Genomic DNA, 25625 nt, shown 5'->3' with positions numbered 1-25625 from the left:
TATATATACATAAACATATATGTATACATTCATAAAGGTGTCTACATATATATATATATATATATATATATATATATATATATATATACACATATATATATGTATATATATTTGTGTTTATATACACACACATACACACACAAACATATATATATATATATATATATATGTATGTATATATATATATATATATATATATATATATATATATATATATATGCTTGTGTATGTGTACGTACGTAGATAAACAGATAACTAGCTACACAAATTAGCAAATCAAAATGCGTGTGAACACTGTATGAATTATACACATGACTATGCACACAAGCATATAGCATTATATAGAATGTCTTTTATTTTCCTTCTTATTCTTTCATTTAAGAATGGGAATTAAAAAGTTTCAATCTGGGAGTGTTCCAGCACCTGGGTCCATAATTCATTAGACTTAAGGCGACGATATTAGCATTTCTCCTCTCGGCAGAACTAATCAATATTTCCGTCTCTTACGCTTTGAAACATTTCTTTTATTCGTTTTTGTGTCAGACAATGATAGAATAGGTTTAGACTAAATTCTCTCTCTCTCTCTCTCTCTCTCTCTCTCTCTCTCTCTCTCTCTCTCTCTCTCTCTCTCTCTCTCTCTCTCTCTCTCTTTCTGAAAATATAGTTCCATATGGTATTACCTTTTCGATTCGCAGCCAGTTTTAAGAGATGAGGTTGCCAGCCTCATAATTGTATCCACCCACTGTTGCTACCCTTTTAGTCACTGAAAACCAGGCGTCTAAAATCCTTCTTAGTTATCAAAAGTATATCATACTACCCCATACTTATTATGATTTCGAGCCACGTTTGTTTTGCTTATTGCATTTTTCGAGCAATGGTAATAAAATATCTTTTCACTTTTTATCAAGTCATTCATTGATTCAAGTTATTATACAGAAATTTTTTCCATACTTATAATCTTATAATATTATTTTATATAAAGTGTATTTTGTGGAACCAAATTTCAAATTTATGATAAAATGATTGTTGTTTGGTTACATCTTGACAATTTTTACTTCATCTTGATGCAACCATAATTTGTATTCAATAATGCGTTGAAAAGTTGATCAATGAAAACATATCTAGAAAGGAAATAAAGCTGAAAGATAAATTAAATCTTCAGGAATGACAAAGAGCATGGCATTATCTGACTAGTCTATTACGATTAGACATGCAACAGAACGATTATACTGTATTTTGTAAAATCAATACCAAACTCCTGTACGATTGCAAATATAACAACTTTAAATCAGACATGAAATAAACAGTCAGACCACTACCGTATTAATTTAATTAGAAAATACTTATCAAATACAATTTGATGATCACTCACATATCTCACATCTTAAGATCTGTTTTTTTAATTCTTTACAGCGATTTCACTGACCGATGTTTCATATGTGAACACAGTTTATTACTGATTATTTATAATACAACAATACAAAATTATTATAAGCCATCTAAAATCTCACGATGACAAACTGTTTTGAGTTTTCATGGAGAGTAATTGATTTTGTGATGTAAAAGACAGAGCAAACGCCATGCGTTAATACTCATTCATGGATGAATACTTGCACGACTTAGCAGCATTTCATACGCAGGAATAAAGCAATATTCAAATGCCATATATACATAATCATTTCGAAAAGTCCCATACGATAGAAGCTACTGCATCTAAGAGAAAAAAAATTCCTCTGATGTCATTGACTTTTCCTAGAAGTCACATGGGGATTAGGACATGGAGCTATAGCATTAATTATCAGCTTTGTACACCCACACCCTTCAGTTTTGATAAAAAGTCATCAGAAAGCTCTTAACATAATTAAATTGTAATTAATATATAGCCGGTACCGAAGTTATCTTTAAGAATATCTTTCACTGTATGAAGTTTCTTTGATTCACCAAAACTGATTTCTAAAGCTGGATTTCAAATTTTGCAGTGGTCAGCATCAAAACCAATTGCAAAACAGAGTACTTCCTTTAACAAACCTATGATCCTGAACATCCTAATTATGACACTCTCACGGAAAATTTTTTAAGATTCACATATATATATTCTTAGGCTATTCTCTAGTGAATATTAGGTAATATTCTTCATATAGGAGATTCCTCTATTTTGCTCAGCATCAATTGAATCAGGGTGGTCTCTTCCGTTAAAAAGGGTTATGATCTCAAGTTGGGATAGCGTGTGGAGGTTACTCATTTATTAGGGCAGGCGGCCAGAAGGAAGGTCATTGCTCAAAGAACTCATAAAGAAAAGACAGATGGTAACAACTTAGAAGAGATCGTAGAATGCTTAATTTCTTATTAGAAATTTTCATCATCAGGAGCTGTGTAATTGCATAGGCATTAATGTGTATACACTTTACTGACAAAGAGCATAATGGCTGTCACATAAATAGGAAGTGCTCTCAGTGATGATGATGGTTGGTGGCAGGTCTACATTGTTACCATGCTATGCCAGCACGGACCATACAAGCAGTGAGTTGTCAAAGAGAATAAGAGTTATGGTGTTGACCTCTTGACCATAACAACCAACAGAGACAGGATACTAAACTATTTGTTGTTTAGATTAAGAAATATTTGTGAAGGCACGGCATCTTTCTGACAGTGCACCCCTTGCCCGAGCTTAGCATTGAATCAGGGTATTGATAGGCCTTTTGAAGAGGAAGACATCTCGAAAGTGATTTGCTACTTACGGGCCAAGGTCAAAGGACAACTTTGACATAGGGAAGGAAGAGTCTACCCATAATGGCGACTAAAGCATCACACCAAGCAAACTTACGAAAAGTTCTTAAACTGGGCCCAGTTCTATATACACCTGTGTTAGGCCAAATCTGGTCAGCTTCCCCAAGGATCACTTCTGCCTCCTCAGGTGACCGGTAGATTTAAAGATATTAGCGTTAGGCTGAGTTGAAACGAAGGTTAGCAGATTGACTTGGGATTCAAGGGTCCCACATTAATCAAGAAAAACAGTAGGAAGAGAGGTGGAACTCATATCCCATAAGCTAGGTGGAGTGCTTAATGGGGGGATTTCAGATGCCAAGGTGTTTCTCCTTCGGGACTTGCAATTTATATCAATGTTCGTATATCTAAAATAATGTTTAAAACTTATCCATTTATATACAAAAACATATACTGTATTGTACATGTATATACAGAGATGCATATATACACACATATATATATATATATATAATATATATATATATATATATATATATATATATATATATATATACATATATATATATATATATATATATATATATATATATATATATATATACAAAACTACACACAAGTAACAGCAAAGCATATACACATATGTGCTATCTATACGATTATACATACACGTGTATCTTAGTGTAGATTAGATCGATTATCAAAGAGGCATTTACAGCATGAGGTCATGATTTATAGCATAGGAAAGAAGTTACATTATCACATAACCTATTTGTAAAACTAGTTCTTACCTATTGATTTGTTCACCTCATAGCTAGAGAGAGAGAGAGAGAGAGAGAGAGAGAGAGAGAGAGAGAGAGAGAGAGAGAGAGAGAGAGAGAGAGAGAGAGAGAGCCTGTTTAAGTTCCGTCAGGCCAAAGAGGCTTGTGGTTGTGTTTCAGGCTGCAATCTGTTCAATCCCCATAGTTTCAACTACATATCCGGATTAGCCTGAAGTATAATACCTACTGCCTCTAGTAGGCTATTTGAAGCTTTTGTTCGGATTTGTTTCCCGAACAGATCTCCGGCCTAGATTTAGTTATCAGCGGAGGAACGCAGCCGCACTTTGATGTGTCGAACCGAAATAAATAGTCAATCGAAATTAAAGTGTCTGAAATCAAATTTGGATATTCGTTCCCTCTTTATTTTCCGGACAAGAAACGGGCATTTCGCAAATGTAAATCAAAACAAAATATTGTCCTTGCCTTTCGATAATCATTAAGGGTAAATAATTAATATGTGAATACTTAAAGGATAGCGCTATAAACTCACACACACTGTTATAGAGGTAAATGAAAGATAGATTTGAGACTAATAGAAAGTCTGCAAATAGTGAAATTTTAAGAAATCCAATAATATGGTCCGTATAAGCTAGGGAACAGATGTCGACCATCTATACTATAGGTAGTCTAGGCTTGAAAGAGATTTTCACGAAGGAATTTTTGAAGAACAAAGAAATTACTTTTAAAAGCTGGAGAGAAGGGAATATCCAAAACAATCCAAAGCTTTTGGCCTAATTTGAAAAGAAAGAAATATAGACTGAAATGTTATTACTGAATTTAACCAAAGACGGCAACCAAAAGTGTATTTAATATTTTGAACTAGGAAAAATTACGAACTTTCAATGCAGTACCTTTTAAATATCAAACTGTATGTTACTCAGAAAATTGTTTTTGACACGCATATTGTGAATGTTTTACTTAATCCAACTTCTTCACTAACACAAATTTGTGCAACTGGAAATTTATCATTTATTCTCTATGTAAAAATAAACATGAAAACGATAAAACTTTTTTTTAGCTTTCCTCAGTGATAATAATAATAATAATAATAATAATAATAATAATAATAATAATAATAATAATAATAATAATAATAATAATAATGTAGAAAATATTTACGACTGGGCGAAAAGATTCTGGTGATAACTTTATATTTTACCCGTTAGTCCATTAGTGTAACAGTCGAGGTGTAGCAAGAATGGATTTTTCTTACCATTGAAATGTTAACAAATATAAATTTTAATACGTTAGACAGGGAAAGTAGAAGCAATTCACTCATTTAAAAAAATCCTCTTGTCGAAAGTACCGCCGAAGTGACAATTGGAACTTCTGAACTTTCATTTATCCATCGTGGTCTTGCTGATTTTTTAGCCTGGAAGCTCTGTATTCGATATTTTCAGTTATTTGATATCATACTGAGATGAAGCTATCTCTTAAAAAGAAAGGATACGTTATAATAATAATAATAATAATAATAATAATAATAATAATAATAATAATGGATATTAAAAATCCACTATTATATATATATTGTATATTTAAAAAATACAGGCGCTCTCGCGCTTTTTACAAAGTGCCTCTTTAGATGAACTTCGTAAAAAGTGCGAAAGCTCCTGTAATTTTTAAATATAGAACGCATATAACTGGATTTTTAATAATAATAATAATAATAATAATAATAATAATAATAATAATAATAATAATAATAATAATAATGATAATAATAATAATAATATTGAATCGATGAAGACCTCTTCTTCGATGTACCTCCTCTTTATATAGAGATTCTGGGAAACAATAGAATAATGTACAGGCAAAGGTCAACTTCATATTTGAAGAGAGAGAGAGAGAGAGAGAGAGAGAGAGAGAGAGAGAGAGAGAGAGAGAGAGATCACATCCCATTTTATAAATCCTTTATAGAAACCAAATCATAAATGCTAGTTAAATGTTATTAACATTTTCCAGTGTCTTTAGTAAAAAGAAAACTAAATAAAAATCATTTGTCGAACATAAAAGATTTCTCGTACGTACTTCCCATTTCGACTAATGAGCTTTGGCCTAATGAAAGTACAAGCTTCAATTAAAAAAAAAAAAAAAAAAAAAAAGAAACTGTTACATTGATTACTGTCATATTTGTTTTCTCGTTAAAATCCAGTTTAAGCTTTTAATGAATAGGATATCTTTATCTGTACCTGCTAACAATATAAAACTTCATTCGTCACTGTCAAGCATTAACAAACAATAGACAAACATTTAACAACAATTACAAGTTTTTATGGCTACTTTAGCTTTGAAAATCACCATATATCTTTGGTTATTATACTTGATGCACGTGTGTTTCTTCTTTATCTTTTCGAAAAAATGCATCTGTTTCGATTTATACGTATGGAAAATATATTTCCCTTTAATGACATAAAAAACGTACGAGGCCTTATCATATAAAGTTCAAGGGACTTTGTTTTCTATCTTTCCTTTAATTTAGTCCCTTTAACGCTTTTGTAAAAAAAAAAGTGTACATTATGTGTAATTGAGTCTTTTCTTGGTGGGATAATCTATTCTATCAATGTGATTGATGTAGGTTTATATTAGGCCAAAAAAAAAAAAAAGAATAAAAAAAAAAAAAGGTGCTATTAGACTAAAAAAGAACAAGATTGAGTCACACGTGCAAACCTAAACCAAGCTGTGACGGATTTACAATAAAACGCGATCTTGGTACTCCTGTGAGGTGGGGCGACGGGCGTTTTGTTAATCAAAATAGGTCTACAAACTGAGATACCAGCAGCTATTGCCTTGCTCCCTCAGGTCTCACCTGGATGGATAGTGGCCCTGGGGGCTGGGCTGATTCTTTGTTTATAGTGTTTTGCTAGGTCTGCAGACACTGGGTGCCCCACCCTTTGCTGTTCATTAGTGCATTGTAACCAAAATAAAATCGTTGCAGAAGACTTTACTACTGGCTGTATTATTGCAAGAGCCCGTGCTTGGCAGCAAGGGCAAGGTAATCTTCAACAAGAACATGTAGCAAACTTTCTTATGGCTTAAATGATCTCAGTGATAATCATGTCATCGATGATAAGAAGTCAACAGGAGTAAGATTAATAAAGGATCTTATTTATTGAATTCGGGCCATATAGTCCAAGGTGGCAAGGGTGGGAAACATAAGAGTAACATTCATAGCAATAGCAATATAATTATAATAAATTACCTTATTATCCCGGATGGACTATCAGTTACTTTCTTTATCTATTCAAAATTTGTGTAAATATTAGTCTAATTCCATGATAGTCGAATCAGCTATTCGATAATAAACCGTCTATTTAGCCAGTCACATGGCCACCCGTAGGGTTGAAAGGGTTCAGACATGTAAGCACAAAAAAATTATATTTTAAGTTTTAATTGTCACTAATTAATTATATTGTGTAAAACACACACATCCTAATTTCTACGATTTTGATTTGGTGTAAAGATCACCAATACAATTGATGAAAAGTTCTTATATTCTTTAGGGAAATCTTATTTGAAAATCAATAAAAAGTCATGTAAATATCTAACTCTATATCTAATTCTGATCTTAATTAAATATCAAGGAGAAAGAGAACGCTGTGCTTCTTAACTCTAATGCCAGGTAAGTGTGAAATCGTGTTATTTTTTTTTTATGTTCATTGTTCCAACATAGTTTAGAATAGCGGGCGTAAGCGTAAATTTAGGCCAAGTGTGTTACCCGAGTAGGTAAAATCAATATAAAGCTATAATTATTATTATTATTACTATTATTATTACTAGCCAAGCTACAACCCTAATTGGAAAAGCAAGATGCTATGAGCCCAAGGGCTCCAACAGGGAAAAATAGCCCAGTGAGGAAATGAAATAAGGAAATAAATAAATGATGAGAATAAATTAACAATATATCATTCTAAAAACAGAAACAGTGTCAAAACAGATATGACCTATATGAACTATTAACAACGTCAAAAACAGATATGTTATATATAAACTCTAAAAAGACTAATGTCAGCCTGGTCAACATAAACAGATACTTTGGAGGAAAAAACCTATAGCGCAAGTAAAATTAGAATTTGACTATATTTGCGATTTGAAGGCATTTTAAGCTTTGTTGTTTTGAAAAGGTCCATTAATTATCGCTATCTTCTCTCTCTCCCTGTTTTTCTTACACACACACAATGTGTGTGTATATATATGTATATATATATACATACACACACACATATATATATATATATATATATATATATATATATATATATACATTTATATGATAAATTTTGGCACATTTAAACGTGTTTTTTTTCATATTTCAAATAAGCCATATATTTTAATACATTAATGTCTAATCCAGACATTAATGTATTAAAATATATGGCTTATTTGAAAGAGAAGCCAGACATTAATGTATTAAAACATATGGCTTATTTGAAATATATATATATATATATATATATATATATATATATATATATATATATGTATATATATATAAATATATATATATATATATATATATATATATATATATGTATATATATATATATATATATATATATATATATATATATATATATATATATATATAACGAGGATAAATTTCCCACCTTCAAATTTAATTAGATTTCATACTCAGTAGCCAATTTAATAAGAGCATGGAAGATCAGTTGAAAAATTGCAGCAAATGAAAAAGTTCGTTAACATACAATTATCCCAATAACGAAATGACTGCGAGAGACTGTTAATTAAAAGGCAAAAGTAATGACGGTATCTACGGAAAATTGTGCTCTTAATTAGCCTTGTTCGTCAGTGTTTGTATTTTGGACCCTGAATTAGAGACTTACGAAAAGACAAATTCGTGATGTTTTTGTTTTGGTTTGTTTTCGTTCATTTAGTTATTGTTTTCGTCTGTTAAAAGCGACGCAGACTTTATATTGATATGTATCTGTTCACATAAAATTCATCTAAATAACAATGATAGATTCCCATGAAGTTTTGTAGAGATAAAGACTAAGTGTATTAATTTTAAAAATGAATCAGGAAACGAAGCCAGTTTCTATTACGCGTGGCGGTGTATATAAAGCGCTGTTGTGCACAACCTGTTGTATCCCCTTGTTCCTTATTTACTGACTGTATTTACTTTCTAAATAAAGAGAAAAATAGAAGATGCAATGTTGTCAGTTGTCATTAAATTTTATTACACAGCCACTATTTCTGAGTAAAATTAATAAACTGAAATTAAATACCTAGACATTCATCCAGATATAAATTATAGGCCTAACATACCAGCCATGATCGTGTCGGACATTAGTTTCTACTGGGCATTTACCTTTGCAGTTTATCGTTGTTTCTAAGTAAGGTTAGATGGATGATATCCTGATGCACCATGAGTTTAAAGTAAATATGGTAGTCTCTGCTTCTACTTGTAATTTCAGGATTATTACATAAACTTTTCATGCAGTGATCAGAATGAATCAGAATAGCAGTAATATGATTCAGAGCATGATAACTTTTTTTCTATTGTGCTGCTAGGCTACTCTGCAACTAAACACGCTCGTGTGCACCTACCTGACACTTGCACGCATTCGTGGCACTCACTGGCACGCATTGATGCGCGAACTCGCGTGAACGAGTCGTGAAAATGTCGTGAACAGTGCTGGAACTCGCGTGCCAGTGCGTGCCATGCGTGCCCAGAACTTTGAAATGTTTAAAGTTTGTGGTACTCATTGGCACGCACAAAATAGTCCTGAAATAGTCGTTAACGATGCGCGAACTGGAGTGAGCTGGAGTGAACAGTGCGGGAAAAACCCCAGTGCGTGGCAAAAATGCGGGCAAGTGTCAGGTAGGCTTAAGAACTAGAACGGGCACTCGGTAGAGCGCATACCCTCGCCAACTCTACTTTTGTTACCATGGTTATGCAAACAAATCGGCAAACAATGGCAGCGTAATGACGAAACTTGCACTTCTTGCAAGTTCATTGACCCCGCAGGCCTTTGAACGCAAACCACTGACAAGGGCAATGATGTCACTATATCAGGTTGTATATCACATGATAGGCAATTGAATTATGCAAATTTGGCAACAGTTTCATGCAAATCAGATAAAAATTGACCACAATATAGCAAAATTACTTTTTGACCTATTTTTGACATTGACCTTTGACCCAACGTTGTATATCACAAATTAGGCATTTGAATTATGCACATTTTGACACCAGTTTCATGCAAATCAGATAAAAAAATTATCGTGATATAACAGAAGGATGGTTTTTTACCTTCACCTTGATCTCCGACCCAATCACTCCTAAATCACAAGATAGGCAATTGAATAATGCCCACTTTGGCACTAGTTTCATGCAAATCAATATAGCCAAAAGGCTTTTTTTACCTTTTCTTGACTTTGACCTTGACCTTTGATCCAGACACTTCCAAAATCTAATAGAATTGTCCTTGGATCATAGCCAATCATCCCACCAAATTTCATGAGATTCGGTCAAATAGTTTTTGAGTTAGCGAATCACAAACAAACAAATATACATCAATAAATAAATACGCGCCTCACCAAACACAATCTTCTGGCGAAGGTAAAAACATCCATTTCATCAATAGGTAGGACTCAGTTGATAAAGATTAAATTGTTTACTGTACCGTTAATGAGAACCAACCTACTCCAAAATTATCGCCTAAAAGGAGGAATAAAAAATATCTACCGTAATTTAATATTAGTTAATTTAATCAAATGATTCGAATAGAGTGCTTTTTATGACAAATCATTATCAACTGATCGCAAAGGAGCTGAGGTCATGGGTATCCTTCTGAACTTGAATATTCATAAGTGGCTTTCGGCAATGAAAAGTTGAATTATGGTCAAGTTTCTACTACTACTACTACTACTACTACTAATATCCACTCGTACTCTCTCGAGTTCCTCACCATCCCCCATTCCCTCCCTCCCTCTCACGTCTTTCCCACCCACCCAATTATCGGGTGGACACGTCTCCCCCCCCCCCCCCGATAACGGGCCTCAGGTTCATGATATATGAACTAAAGGCTTCTCCTCCTTTGTAAATTATTCAAGGTGTTCTCAAATTATTCAGCTGATTACTGACATTTCCTATTTGGCTATTTATGGATTAGGTGATTTCACCTTAATGCTTTGTTTGCGAGCGCTGAGGCGGAGAGAAGGAGTGAAAGGAGAGGAAGTGTCTACTTAATTATAATACACACATGTATATATATATATATATATATATATATATATATATATATATATATATATATGTCTGTGTGTCGCATATATACATGCATATATACTCATATATATTCATATATATATATATATATATATATATATATGCCTGTGTGTCGCATATATACATGCATATATACTCATATATATATATATATATATATATATATATATATATATATATATTTATATATACATATGTGTGTGTTTGTGCGAACAAATTACATAAGTAGACACGTAATGAGCATGATATATGTATTATACCCGAGAGACTGATCATATGTACAATTTACATGTGATCAGTGCAAAGACCTTCTCTCCACCCAAGCTAGGACCATGGAGGGACGGGCAATGGCTGCTGTTGACTCAGTAGATAGACATATAGGCTCCCCAAATCTTTTATCTTTAGATCACAAGGATGCTGAGATTGAAGACATAACAAGAAGCTATTGATCTTGAGCGGATCTCGAACCCCAGTTCAGCAGATCGCTAAATAAAAAAACGTTTCTAATCATAAGCTAACACATACGGAAGAAGTTATAATATATATTTATGTATACAGCTTATATGTATGTGTATATGTGTGTGCATATATATATATATATATATATATATATATATATATATATATATATATATGTATATATATATATATGTATATATATATATATATATATATATATATATATATATATATATATATGAGTATGTGTATGTATAAATATGACTCTATACAGTGCATATACAGTGTTTTAATGGTGACGTTATATCTTTGGTTTTCAATTAACTTCTACAACAGAACTGCCATAGATGTCTTATACCCTATAAATAATCCAGCATAATTCTACAATAATAGAAATATTAATTCTGACTTAGCTATTTAGAATCTTTATGTCTAAAGCATCCAAAACTACTTCATTCATTTGTTATCATGCAGTCTTTTTGGAGTTTCAAACACTTGATATTACAGCATATAATATTACTATTATTATTATTATCATTATTACTATCCAAGTTACAACACTAGTTGGAAAAGCAAGTTGCTATAAGCCCAAGGGCTCCAACAAGGAAAAATAGCCCAGTGAGGAAAGGAAATAAGCAAATAAATAAACGATGAGAAATTAACAATAAATTATTCTAAAAACAGTAAATCTACCACAAAACAGATTTCCATAATCTGCAATCGTTATATGCATTAGTAAAAGGTACTACAGTACAGTCATGCTCAAGTTATGGACAATCCAGTGAGAATCCTCAGCTTGGTGGTTACCCACCAACATTTCATAAAAATATATCTTATGTCTGATGTCGTCAAATGTAATTGGTTTGTATTTACGTTTTTAACAAACAAAGCTGTTGTCACAACCAAGAAAGAAAATAAGGTACACTAATTATTAAATCTTTAAATGGTTAATGCTCATAATGATTTACAGGATACATTGTAGTTCACTTTGTTCACTAATTTTATGTTCATACTGGTGAACATTTCCCGAATACTTTTGGTTTAAATGATTCACATCAATTGGCTATTTGATGTAGCCTATAATCCAGCCTAATTCTTGTACTGTTTCTTCGGGTCTAGGTGATAAAAGTGCAGGTTTGCCAGTTCTATTGATTATTCTCTTAAAAAGAGGCCACTGAAGGACTGACCTATTATTAATCTTCTAAAAACAAAGATAATATCAGAATATTTATTTGGATATGAGTAAATAGAAGGAAGTGTAGAAATCAAATAGGTATAAAATCAAGCGAACTAGTAAATGGAACAAGAGTAGAAAACATCAAAAGAGTATTCACAGGGGAAAAGAGGTCCTGTCAACTCTTCGAGTGCAAAATTTAAAAAGTGAATGAAGTTTGTGCAGCAACAGATGGTGCAACTAATATTTTTTTCTCTTTATCTTACTGCCAGTTGATCTCCAGTTTATTTTGAATCTCTTTCCCTCGGGAAATTGTTCCTGATTTCCTTAGACTTACATAATTTTGACAAAGATCGGTATCAAAACATTTGCAAAATTGTTGAATGTTGAAGTAATACAACTAAAATATCCTAAATATTTTTATTAATTCAACTGTGCTAGAGGGTTTGAATTTTATTGCCTTTATCAATGTGTTTAATCTCTCTCTCTCTCTCTCTCTCTCTCTCTCTCTCTCTCTCTCTCTCAAGGTCCTTTTCCTGGTAGCCACGTAACCATCAACATTATTAATCCAGTTGCCTGTGATGTTTACTCAGCTGTTTAAGTCACATTTAAGCCCGTGTTTACATTATGTGTTTATGTATGTTTTTTTGTCTCAGTCACAACGGCTACCCCGCATTAGCATTTAGTGCTCCAAAGAGAGAGAGAGAGAGAGAGAGAGAGAGAGAGAGAGAGAGAGAGAGAGAGATAATGCTCATCCTAAACATGGTAAAATACTTATCCTTGAACTCTCCCCACAAACATACACATCTACATCCTTTCCACATTTTCATTCTCTACATCCTCTTTCTCGACTCACTTCAAGGTTTTTCATCGCAGATATATTGAAAATTATTTTGCCAGTTTAAATGTCTTGTAACTTTTAGCAGAAAGCTGTAAATCGGAATGGATTTCCGCTCAAATGAATTTATCAAAGTGCTTGATATATACTGTGAACCTTTAATGCTTGGGTTTCTTAGCATTTTACGGCTATTTACTGGAGGGCGTTAAAAGTATAATAATAAGAATGTTGTTTCCAGGAATGAAAATTAAATGGATTGTAAGAATAGTATGCAAGGAGATATTTAGGAAACATTACCTTACCCGTATTTCGTAAATCTTTTAACGACGGCAATTGCATGTGTTAATTTTTAAAGAATTTATTACGTCAAATCAATCAATCAATCTTTTGTTATATTACCTTTCTAAATTTACAGTTAATTACTGTATTACTTCGTACTTTTCCTTAGTTTATTTACAATAAATATGGCAGTGCTTGCTCGATAACAGAATTATGTAAAATTTCATGTTTTCCATGCTGCTATGATATGGTAGTTTCAATGAGCATCAGTACCTCATCTTTTAATACTAATCTGCAATTAAATTCAGCCAACAAATAAACTTTACACGCATTCAATTGTACCATTACTCCACTTCTTGTGTCCTGTTAGATTTGTGCTCTGAAGGTTTGTTTAATTTATTGCATAATTTATGGGGTTTAGAGAGATATATTGTAGAACTTCTGAAATAATGTTTCATATATTGCATTACAGCTGAGATTTGTCCCATGCACTACAATACCTCTAATATTCATTGCCGTATTACTACCCTACGTCATTCTTTTGGCTTACTGCCATATTATTTTTCCTAAGATCTTTATTCTACTCTCCAGTATGTTCTCACATGAAGGAAAATTTCCTAATAACAGACTGGTTGGACAAAATAATTCTAACCAATCAGCTAGTAGTAAACTTTTCCGAGCTAAAAGGGCAGACCTGCGAGTCAGTGCAAATGCACCTCCTTAAAAGAATTAATATAGTTTCGTAGATTCACTTGATTTGTTATTTCTGTATTCTTGTCAGTTTTGCCATCACCAAATTTACTTATTCCATTTGCGCGATCCTCTTTTACGAACTGACGATAATAAAACATTCCCAGTCGTAAAATAGCTAACTAGTTTCGTAGATTTCACCTGATTTGTTATCTCTGTATTCTTGTCTTCTTTGTGTGTAGGACTCTGATTAAATGAAAATTATTAATATGCCTTTCTTCTATTTCAGGACTGTGACCAGTAATCTACTAAAATACCTAACCACCTGAGGCTAATAACAATTGTGATACCTGCGATCTAAAATGAGTTATAACTGACTGGTTTATCCACTTTACTAGCGTTAAGAAGATTATACATTTTGAAAGATAGTTTTAAAAATTAGTGAAAAGGGGGAATTAACCTTATCCTTCTGAAGTCCTCACAAAAGAAACAAGACAGCAGCCGTCCGTTTTGTGGATTAACGGGTGATAATCACGGGATTAAAATCCCAACAGTAGTCATAGTTGAAAGGTGTCGTTTTATTTTTTTTTAAAGGATTTAGATTCCCTGTTTGGCCTCTGGGAATTTATATATCATCTAATTACTCATCACATCCTTAGTTTTTATTTCAGTTAGGACTTTCGCTCCTATAAATGGAATACAAGTTTTTCCAATGAATATTTTGAGAGCAAGCAACAAGTTGTGACGTTTAGATTAATTACTTCCTGGAGAGGAAAAAATTATACAGTTAGTGTGTGCTTAAAGTAATTCAACAGTTATTATTCTGGAAACTACAGTACAACATAAAAAAGCTGGGCTTCATTAATCATCCTGTGACAAATGTTTATATAAATAAATAAATAAAAAAAAAAAACACGAAATACGGCAGTGGATGACTATATTGTTCCGTTATCAAAAGAAAAACATCATCGTAACAGACATTTTTGATTGGGCTAGAAAGAAAGAGAAACAGTCTTTTAGGAATTAAATAATAGTGGAAAATAAACTAAGATATAAAAAAGTGGAAAACAAACTAGGCCATTTGCGTAATAGATAAGAGATAAGGCAAATGAAAATCTGCTAACGTTAATCATGTTCGTGGTTTGACGTCAGTTCCGGCACGGACTCCGACGTGGAATACTTGAAAAGTCTCTGGTTGGCTGGAAGGCCTTTGTACCTGAAGAAGGTAATCATGGACACCGTCTCAAGGGCCGCCCTTCTGATCATACTGCTGTTGGCTTACACACGTCCCGGTAAGTAATTAATCTCTCTCTCTCTCTCTCTCTCTCTCTCTCTCTCTCTCTCTCTCTCTCTCTCTCTCTCTATTTTAGAGAGAATTTTGTTATCACAAATCTGATATGGGGAGATGGTTAATTGGGGGTTTTTGTGTTATTTTTTTTTATGGCCATGTTTTTGAAAATTTGATTTTTCATAATATTCGTTATTTAGTTTCAGACACATACCCGTTCGTGTAAACACCTAGACATTTGGATATATATATATATATATATATATATATATATATATATATATATATATATATATAAATATATATATATATATATATATATATATATATATATATATACATATATATATATATATATATATATATATACATACATATATATATATATATATATATATATATATATATATATATATATATATATATATATATATATATATATATATATATATATATATATATGTAAATATATTACGTAATTATACGCAGTGTAATACATAATTCAGGCAAATATTCTCCTTCTTCCTAACCGATATCCCTGCATTAAGGGGTCGGTTGCCTGAAGCACCATATCCAATGTCTCATACCAAAGGCATAATTTATGCAAATGGTATATGCAATAAACTAATCATGGATATGCATGCGATATTTTTCTTTTTTGAATTCCTAACCCACAAGCTGGTTCGTCATTATTACGTCTCTCATTATGTCCTTCCTACCTGTTCTGTATTTTCTTCATTGGGAGGTCTGTATAATAGCTGCTACCCTAGATAATGGTCTATGAACAAAAGTTAAAGTCAATTGCCAGGTCTGTCAACTATGTGATATTGTAAGTCAACCGTTGATCATACAATTACATGTAACCAAATAAAAGAAAAATCTAAGGCAAAACATTAACGCTGAGGAAAATGATAACTGCAGATAAAGAATTGGAGAATCAGATCCTTGTTTATATACACACACACACACACACACACACACACACACACATATATATATATATATATACATATATATATACTCTAGCTATATATATATATATATATATATATATATATATATATATATATATATATATATGAAAATTCAACATGGTCTCCAATATGATCAATCGTCAAGATGTTTAAGGGGCAATGTGACACCATCTGGACACTGCCGTTGCAACGGACGCGCTAGTATTCTTTCTTGGTGAAATAACCACTAGATGGAAACAGATAGTAGCGTATTATTTTACAGGGTTAAACGCTTAAAAAGGCCTAAAGTTCCAGAGATAATACAGAGGGTGAATTGGGCTGCATATAAGTAATATTACATTCGACATGAGGAGTGTCATTAAGGTTCTTATGATGAGGTTTACCATTATTTGTGTACGTTACTACAAAGTAGTAAATGAGATTCCCCATGCATGTACCAAAGATGAACTGTATTTCATGCACGATATACCTCACATTGTGAAGAACTTGTGGGCCTGCTTCTTGTGAGAGGCATTTAAATAAGAATTTAGCCAAAAACATTCAATTTCCATCAAAAGAGATAACAGTTGAGCACGTCAAAAAATTAATAGCTTTTCAGGAAAGTTAGGAATGTAAATTTTACTCTAAAACTCACAGTATCGAATGTCAGCCCAACTCATTTTGAAAAAAAGAAGTGTCAGGAGCTTTAGCATTATTTAGCCCTTCTGTATATTCAGCACTCAATTACTTAGTTGAAAGTGAAGGCTATGATAAAAACTTGCTAACAACAGCATGGTGTATACAAATGATAAACAAGTAGTTAGATATCATGTAAAAAAAAAATTATAAACAAGCTACATCTCATTTTGAGGAGATAATTTGCACAGTATGTTCAACGAAGTCAGTATTTGGGTTAAAAGGGCATTGGAAGTCATTTTAAACTGGAGTTTTCTTGTCAAGTACGGCAATTTTATCTTTGTTTAAGGATTACCTCAGCAAAGGTCATAATTTCCTCCTTAATTCTAGATTCACCCAAGACTACCTGGAGAACTTATTCAGTTCCATAAAGTTAAAAAAATCAAATACCATCAGCTTTAGAACTTAGGTAAGTTATAAAACATATCTGTTGCCAAGTTCCTTAAATGTTCGAAAGAGAGCAGTTACTCACACACACACACATATATATACATATATGTATGTATATATATATATATATATATATATATATATATATATATATATATATACACACACACATATATATACATATATGTATGTATATATATATATATATATTTATATATATATATATATATATATATATATATATATATAAATATATATATATATATATATATATATGTATATATATATATATATATATATATATATATATATATCTATATATATATATATATATATACATATATATATATATATATATATATATATATGTGTGTGTGTGTGTGTGTGTGTCACACAAGCATTTCCTTGATTATTTTTTGCTATGTCTGATTGTTCAGTTTGTTTTGATAAAAGTATCCTTTAACAACTTTTAAATATTATGTTTTTTTTAATGGAAACCTAAAGATGTGATAAAACAAAAGTAAAGAGTAAGAGTTAAAGATCAAAGAGCGGCATGAGCGAGTATACTGCACATGGCTCTGTATCGGGTAATTTCCATGGGTGTCAAAAATAACATTTAGCAGATGGCCAACTAATGCTAGGTACGTATGAATAGACAATTGTTCTATAGATGGTTGAATTTACACTAAAACATAATAGAATAATGATAATGATCCGGTTAGAGGAATAAAACGGTTTTTACCTCCGCCAACGAAGTTGGGAGGAGGTTATGTTTGTCCGTTTGTCTCTTTGTTTGTGAACAACTTCCTGGCCACAATCTTACTCATAGAAAAGTGAAACATTTAGGGATTAATTTTTGTATTGAGACGTGGAAGTGATTCCATTTTGAAAGTCCTATGTCAAAGGTCAAGTTCAAGGTCGAGCAAAAGGTCGACCGAATTAACCCTCACCTTAACCACAAGTTCGTACATGGTTGTCACACAGACTTCAATTACACCTACGGGAAATTGGTTCTAGGAAAGGCAAGCGGGTTTTGAGAAATAAGCTGCCGTAGCGGAGGTCTGCACTACCAAAGTGCTTTTCTAGTTTAGAATAGTGTTACGGTTAAGGGGATAAAACGTTATTTTTAGAATAGTATTACGGATAAGGGAATAAAACGTTTTTGTTGTGGTGTTGTGTTGCTACACTTCATGGTTGCCACATGTATGCTTTGTTTAGCTTCATCTATCCCCAATTTAATGTCGCCAGCTTTAACAGCTTTAGATAATTCGTTTTGCATTTTTGCTCTTTTTTCTGGTAACTAAGCCCTAACTACAGAGTTAAAAATGCCATTAAGTATATGTAAATACCACTGTATGATTACGTTTTGCTATAATTACAAATATTACGACATATGTGTATATGTATTTATATATATATATATATATATATATATATATATATATATATATATATATATATATATATACATATAAATAAATATGTGTGAATGTGCGTTTAATTTTCTTAGGTCACAAACACTTGTAACCAAAAAATGGAATTAAAATGTTAGTTTAGGTCCACGATACCCTGCTTGGCAAATATCTAAAAAAAAAAGATTTCTTTCTTCGGATAAAAATATAAGAAAAAGAAGAGCAGCCCCAAACATATCACTTCCCTTTAGCAAGTATTATTAGCGTAAGAAAAATGACATATGGAAAATAATTGCAAATAACAGTAATGAAAAAAGCCGGAGGGCAATTAACCGCGGTGTTGACCTCTGTTGACCCAACAATTAATGCGTCTTCCAAGGCAGTGTTGATATATTTGTCGTAGCGTCGCCTGAGGCTGTCTCCCTAATCATTTGTACAAATAAGAAAAGATATACAGATAGAGCTTTAGCACGGAAAAGTCATCGCCCGCAAAACAACGGGTCCTTTTCTATGAACATTACTTTTTAGTTTATGAGAATGGTTGTCGTCAATAGATAAGAAGAATTTTACGTCATCATTTTATGCGCGTTTGAAACAAACAGCCTTTTCACTGCCACGCCCATTAAGCGTGGTTCTTTGTTCCTGCTTTTATTGTAATTGAATTATGATGAATTGTTATCATCTCTTTAGAGGACACTGCTATTTTCCTGTCACTGTGGGTTTTTTCATTTGCATTGGATTCTATTTAAAGGCAAATAACAAAACTGTCTCGTGCATTTACTTAAGACCCTGTTTCATTAAATGTATGGCAAGATATATTTTATTCCATTCAAACTTGGTAAACCAACAGAATATTTATTGAGAGTCTATTGCAGTTGGAAGTTGAAATGAAAAATATTTCGCTGAATTCTGTAAACTTTGACCGCAAGAAGATTAGGTTTAATTCAACTTATAAAGTATTTACCAAATACTAGCGCTTTCGTTCATTGTAGTACATACAGCAGTTTTCAGTTGGTTCTTCGCCAACTCTCTCTCTCTCTCTCTCTCTCTCTCTCTCTCTCTCTCTCTCTCTCTCTCTCTCTCTCTCTCTCTGTTTCTGCATGTAGTAAAAAAACCTGTTAAAGAAATATCTGCTAAATAAACCAGAAAGGTAAATATTAGAAAATTGTTCTCTATAAGAATTCATTCACGACCTTCTGACGTTAATAAAATTAAATGGAATCGATTTGACTAGGACCAGACTAGCTGATTACAGCAAAGGAGTGATTACACTGTCACCTATGTTGGACCTTTTTCATTGCGTTCAACAACTGCATCTGTTGGCAAACTTTTTATCGAGCAGTATTTGCTGATTGCCTTAGCAATTGAATTGTTGCAATTATAAAAGCTTCAATGTGATGATGACATTTTTAATCTCCCTAAGTGAATTTAACATAGTCCTATGATATTTTAGTAGGAGACACAAACACACACACACACACACACACACACACATATATATATATATATATATATATATATATATATATAGTATATATATGTGTGTGCGAAGTGTGTGTGCGTGTTTGTCTATATAGATAACTATAAATGACTCTGTATATATACATATATATGTATATATATATATATATATATATATATATATATATATATACTGTATATACATATATTTATATATATGATTTATAATAGCCATAATTGCCATCTTGCTTCTCGATTAACTACCAATTTTTGCATATGTTTACTCCGAAAATCTTTGAATCTGAGAGGTGACTTAATGAATAGGCTGTCTCTTTCGCATATCAACAAAGTTTCGGAAGGTTTGTGTCAAGACGAAATTGTTGTTAATTTCAACGCGAACGAAGCTGAGGCAAGTATTGCCAACTCTAGGCCTCATCACTAACCTCGTACCATGACGTCATCTTAGAAAAAACTTAATCAAAGAAACAAAGACTTTAGGTATTAATTTTTCATATAATAACGTTAATGGTAGCCAATAATATAATATAGAGAATACTAACTAGAGCAGGTTGGTATTTGGTAACAATATTTTGTCTTTCCGCCTCACCGAATTGGCATTATAAGTATTGTAGTTTTGAATTTCGATTATCTAATGTAGCTGAATATTTGTATGAAGATTTTAATTCTTCAGCAATTAGCACGTCATACATAGGTCTTGGTTAGCTTCAGTATTTTCTGCCCCTTTCCTGTATAGAATTAAACTACCTGGCGGTAATGTTCGAGAGAGACAAGGGGAGATGCATTTTACTATATGTTACTTATCTATATCTGTAGCTATATCTATCTATCTATCTACATATATAAACGCACACACATATATGTATATATGTATATATATGTAAACATATATATATATATATATATATATATATATATATATATATATATATTTAAACATATGTCTATCTATCTATATACCAAGGCACTTCCCCCAATTTTGGGGGGTAGCCGACACCAACAATGAAACAAAACAAAAAGGGGACCTCTACTCTCTATGTTCCTTCAGCCTAATCAGGGACTCAACCGAGTTCAGCTGGTACTGCTAGGGTGCCACAGCCCAACCTCCCACATTTCCACCACAGATGAAGCTTCATAATGCTGACTCCCCTACTGCTGCTACCTCCGCGGTCATCTAAGGCCCCGGAGGAAGCAGCAGGGCCTACTGGAACTGCGTCACAATCGCTCGCCATTCATTCCTATTTCTAGCACGCTCTCTTGCCTCTCTCACATCTATCCTCCTATCACCCAGAGCTTTCTTCACACCATCCATCCACCCAAACCTCGGCATTCCTCTTGTACTTCTCCCCTCAACTCTTGCATTCATCACCTTCTTTAGCAGACAACCATTTTCCATTCTCTCAACATGGCCAAACCACCTCAACACATTCATATCCACTCTAGCCGCTAACTCATTTCTTACACCCGTTCTCTCCCTCACCACTTCGTTCCTAACCCTATCTACTCGAGATACACCAGCCATACTCCTCAGACACTTCATCTCAAACACATTCAATTTCTGTCTCTCCATCACTTTCATTCCCCACGACTCCGATCCATACATCACAGTTGGTACAATCACTTTCTCATATAGAACTCTCTTTACATTCATGCCCAACCCTCTATTTTTTACTACTCCCTTAACTGCCCCCAAAACTTTGCAACCTTCATTCACTCTCTGACGTACATCTGCTTCCACTCCACCATTTGCTGCAACAATAGACCCCAAGTACTTAAACTGATCCACCTCCTCAAGTATCTCTCCATTCAACATGACATTCAACCTTGCACCACCTTCCCTTCTCGTACATCTCATAACCTTACTCTTACCCACATTAACTCTCAACTTCCTTCTCTCACACACCCTTCCAAATTCTGTCACTAGTCGGTCAAGCTTCTCTTCTGTGTCTGCTACCAGTACAGTATCATCCGCAAACAACAACTGATTTACCTCCCATTCATGGTCATTCTCGCCTACCAGTTTTAATCCTCGTCCAAGCACTCGAGCATTCACCTCCCTCACCACTCCATCAACATACAAGTTAAACAACCACGGCGACATCACACATCCCTGTCTCAGCCCCACTCTCACCGGAAACCAATCACTCACTTCATTTCCTATTCTAACACATGCTTTACTACCTTTGTATAAACTTTTCACTGCTTGCAACAACCTTCCACCAACTCCATATAACCTCATCACATCCCACATTGCTTCCCTATCAACTCTATCATATGCTTTCTCCAGATCCATAAACGCAACATACACCTCCTTACCTTTTGCTAAATATTTCTCGCATATCTGCCTAACTGTAAAAATCTGATTCATACAACCCCTACCTCTTCTAAAACCACCCTGTACTTCCAAGATTGCATTCTCTGTTTTATCCTTAATCCTATTAATCAGTACTCTACCATACACTTTTCCAACTACACTCAACAAACTAATACCTCTTGAATTACAACACTCATGCACATCTCCCTTACCCTTATATAGTGGTACAATACATGCACAAACCCAATCTACTGGTACCATTGACAACACAAAACACATATTAAACAATCTCACCAACCATTCAAGTACAGTCACACCCCCTTCCTTCAACATCTCAGCTTTCACACCGTCCATACCAGATGCTTTTCCTACTCTCGTTTCATCTAGTGCTCTCCTCACTTCCTTTATTGTTATCTCTCTCTCATTCTCATCTCCCATCACTGGCACCTCAACACCTGGAACAGCAGTTATATTTGCCTCCCTATTATCCTCAACATTCAGCAAACTTTCAAAATATTCCGCCCACCTTTTCCTTGCCTCCTCTCCTTTTAACAACCTTCCATTTCCATCTTTCACTGTCTCTTCAATTTTTGCGCCAGCCTTCCTTACTCTCTTCACTTCTTTCCAAAACTTCTTCTTATTCTCTTCATATGACTGACCCAATCCCTGACCCCACCTCAGGTCAGCTGCCCTCTTTGCCTCACGTACCTTGCGCTTTACTTCCACCTTTTTCTCTCTATATTTTTCATACTTCTCTATACTATTACTCTGCAGCCATTCTTCAAAAGCCCTCTTTTTCTCTTCCACTTTCACCTTCACTCCTTCATTCCACCATTCACTGCCCTTCCTCATGCTGCCTCCAACAACCTTCTTGCCACATACATCACTTGCAATCCCAACAAAATTTTCTTTTACTAACTTCCATTCCTCCTCTAAATTACCAGTTTCTCTTACTCTCACCTCATCATATGCCATTTTCAACCTTTCCTGATATTTACTTTTTACCCCCGGTTTTATTAGCTCTTCAATCCTCACTACCTCCTTTTTACATCCACCTACTCTATTCCCCCACTCTTTTGCTACAACTAATTTTCCTTCCACCAAAAAATGATCAGACATACCGTTAGCCATACCCCTAAACACGTGCACGTCTTTCAATCTTCCAAACATTCTTTTAGTTACCAACACATAATCCATTAATGCCCTTTCTACTACTCTTCCATTTGCCACTCTTACCCATGTATACTTATTCTTATCTTTCTTTTTAAAGAAGCTAGCACCTATTACCATCTCTTGTTCAACACACATGTCTACCAGTCTCTCACCACTCTCATTTTCACCTGGTACGCCATACTTACCAATGACACCTTCTACCTCTCCAGCGCCCACTCTAGCATTTAAGTCACCCATAACAACTACATAATTCCTTCTACCCAGTCCTTCTACACACCTAGTTAAATCATTCCAGAACTCATTCCGATCTTCTTCACTTTTCTCACTACCTGGCCCATACGCACTGACAAACGCCCAACATTCCCTACCCAACCTAACCCTTACCCACATTAACCTAGATGATATCTCATTCCATTCCACTACTTTACCTGTCATCCATTCACTCAGCAATAACGCCACACCCTCTCTCGCTCTTCCCCTTTCAATCCCAGACACTCTACCAGACATTTCACCAAACATCACTTCACCCTTTCCTTTCATCTTTGTCTCACACAAGGCCAATACATCCATCCTTCTACTTCTAAACATACTTCCAATCTCACATCTTTTACTCTCTATCGTACTACATCCACGCACATTTAAACACCCCAAAACTAGAGTGCGGGGAGCAGTCACTCTCCCCCCAGCTCCATCTCCTTGTCGATGTCTCGCAGGAATTTTTTTACAGGAGAGGGGGTTCCCAGCCCCCTCGTCCCGTCCCTTTTAGTCGCCTCTTACGACACGCAGGGATAACGTTGGCGCTATTCTAATTTTTATATGCCCCCGCGGCCACAGGGGGCATATGTATATATGTATATATATATATATATATATATATATATATATATATATATATATATATATATATATATGTGTGTGTGTGTGTGTGTGTGTATATATATGTAGGTAGATAGATAGATATAGCTACAGATATAGATAAGTAACATTTAGTAAAATGCATGTCCCTTCTCTCTCTCTCTCTCTCTCTCTCTCTCTCTCTCTCTCTCTCTCTCTCTCTCTCTCTCTCTCTCTCTCTCTTTATATATATATACATATATATATATATATATATATATATATATATATATATATATCAGCCGTATTCAACTTAATTCATCCTGATTCTTATAGTACAGTAGTTAGTAACCAAGCTTATAATTTTCTTGTACATGCTATATGTAGCCTTATAGCCTCTTATATCTGGCAAATCTTAATGTCTATACATTAATTTGCTCATGCCTATATACTTTGTACTTATTCTAAAATTCCCCTTTTCTCTGGTGCATGTAGTTTGTAAAAAAGTTTATAAGGAATTCAAATCTTTTTCAATTCTTTCAATCCATAATAGCCAGACGAGGAGGAGAAAAGATGATAAGCATTGGGAAGAGCTCAGAAAGAGTGGATATGTTCCGCAAAGAATGATGCAAAAAGCCTGTAAGAAAAGGTGGTCCATGCCTACAGTACATAGAGATTACTTTTAAAGACATGGAAATCTAACGTAATGAGGTACAACAGTTCCTGAATACACATACAAGTATACATACTCACATAGAAATACAAATACGTAGCCTACATATAAAACATATATTATAAACAACAGTTAGCCTTTTGAAGGTAAGCTTCTCTGGCAATTCTAAGTAAGTA

The 25625-nt window shown here is 33.6% G+C and overlaps 1 protein-coding gene across 1 annotated transcript in view; it reads left to right on the top strand.

Moving 5' to 3' along the window:
* The window catches only part of LOC137616574 (uncharacterized), a 423519-nt gene that overhangs the window by 24268 nt on the left and 373626 nt on the right, over window positions 1-25625 (top strand). Inside the window, exon 2 of the mRNA XM_068346454.1 lies at window positions 14527-15529. Coding sequence (XP_068202555.1) covers window positions 15469-15529 — 61 coding nt within the window. The 5' untranslated portion in view covers window positions 14527-15468. The remainder of the gene's footprint in view (window positions 1-14526; window positions 15530-25625) is intronic.

The sequence above is a fragment of the Palaemon carinicauda genome, chromosome 22, assembly GCF_036898095.1.
Source record: "Palaemon carinicauda isolate YSFRI2023 chromosome 22, ASM3689809v2, whole genome shotgun sequence".
Classification (NCBI taxonomy): domain Eukaryota; kingdom Metazoa; phylum Arthropoda; class Malacostraca; order Decapoda; family Palaemonidae; genus Palaemon; species Palaemon carinicauda.
This window is presented reverse-complemented; position numbering and strand designations above follow the sequence as displayed.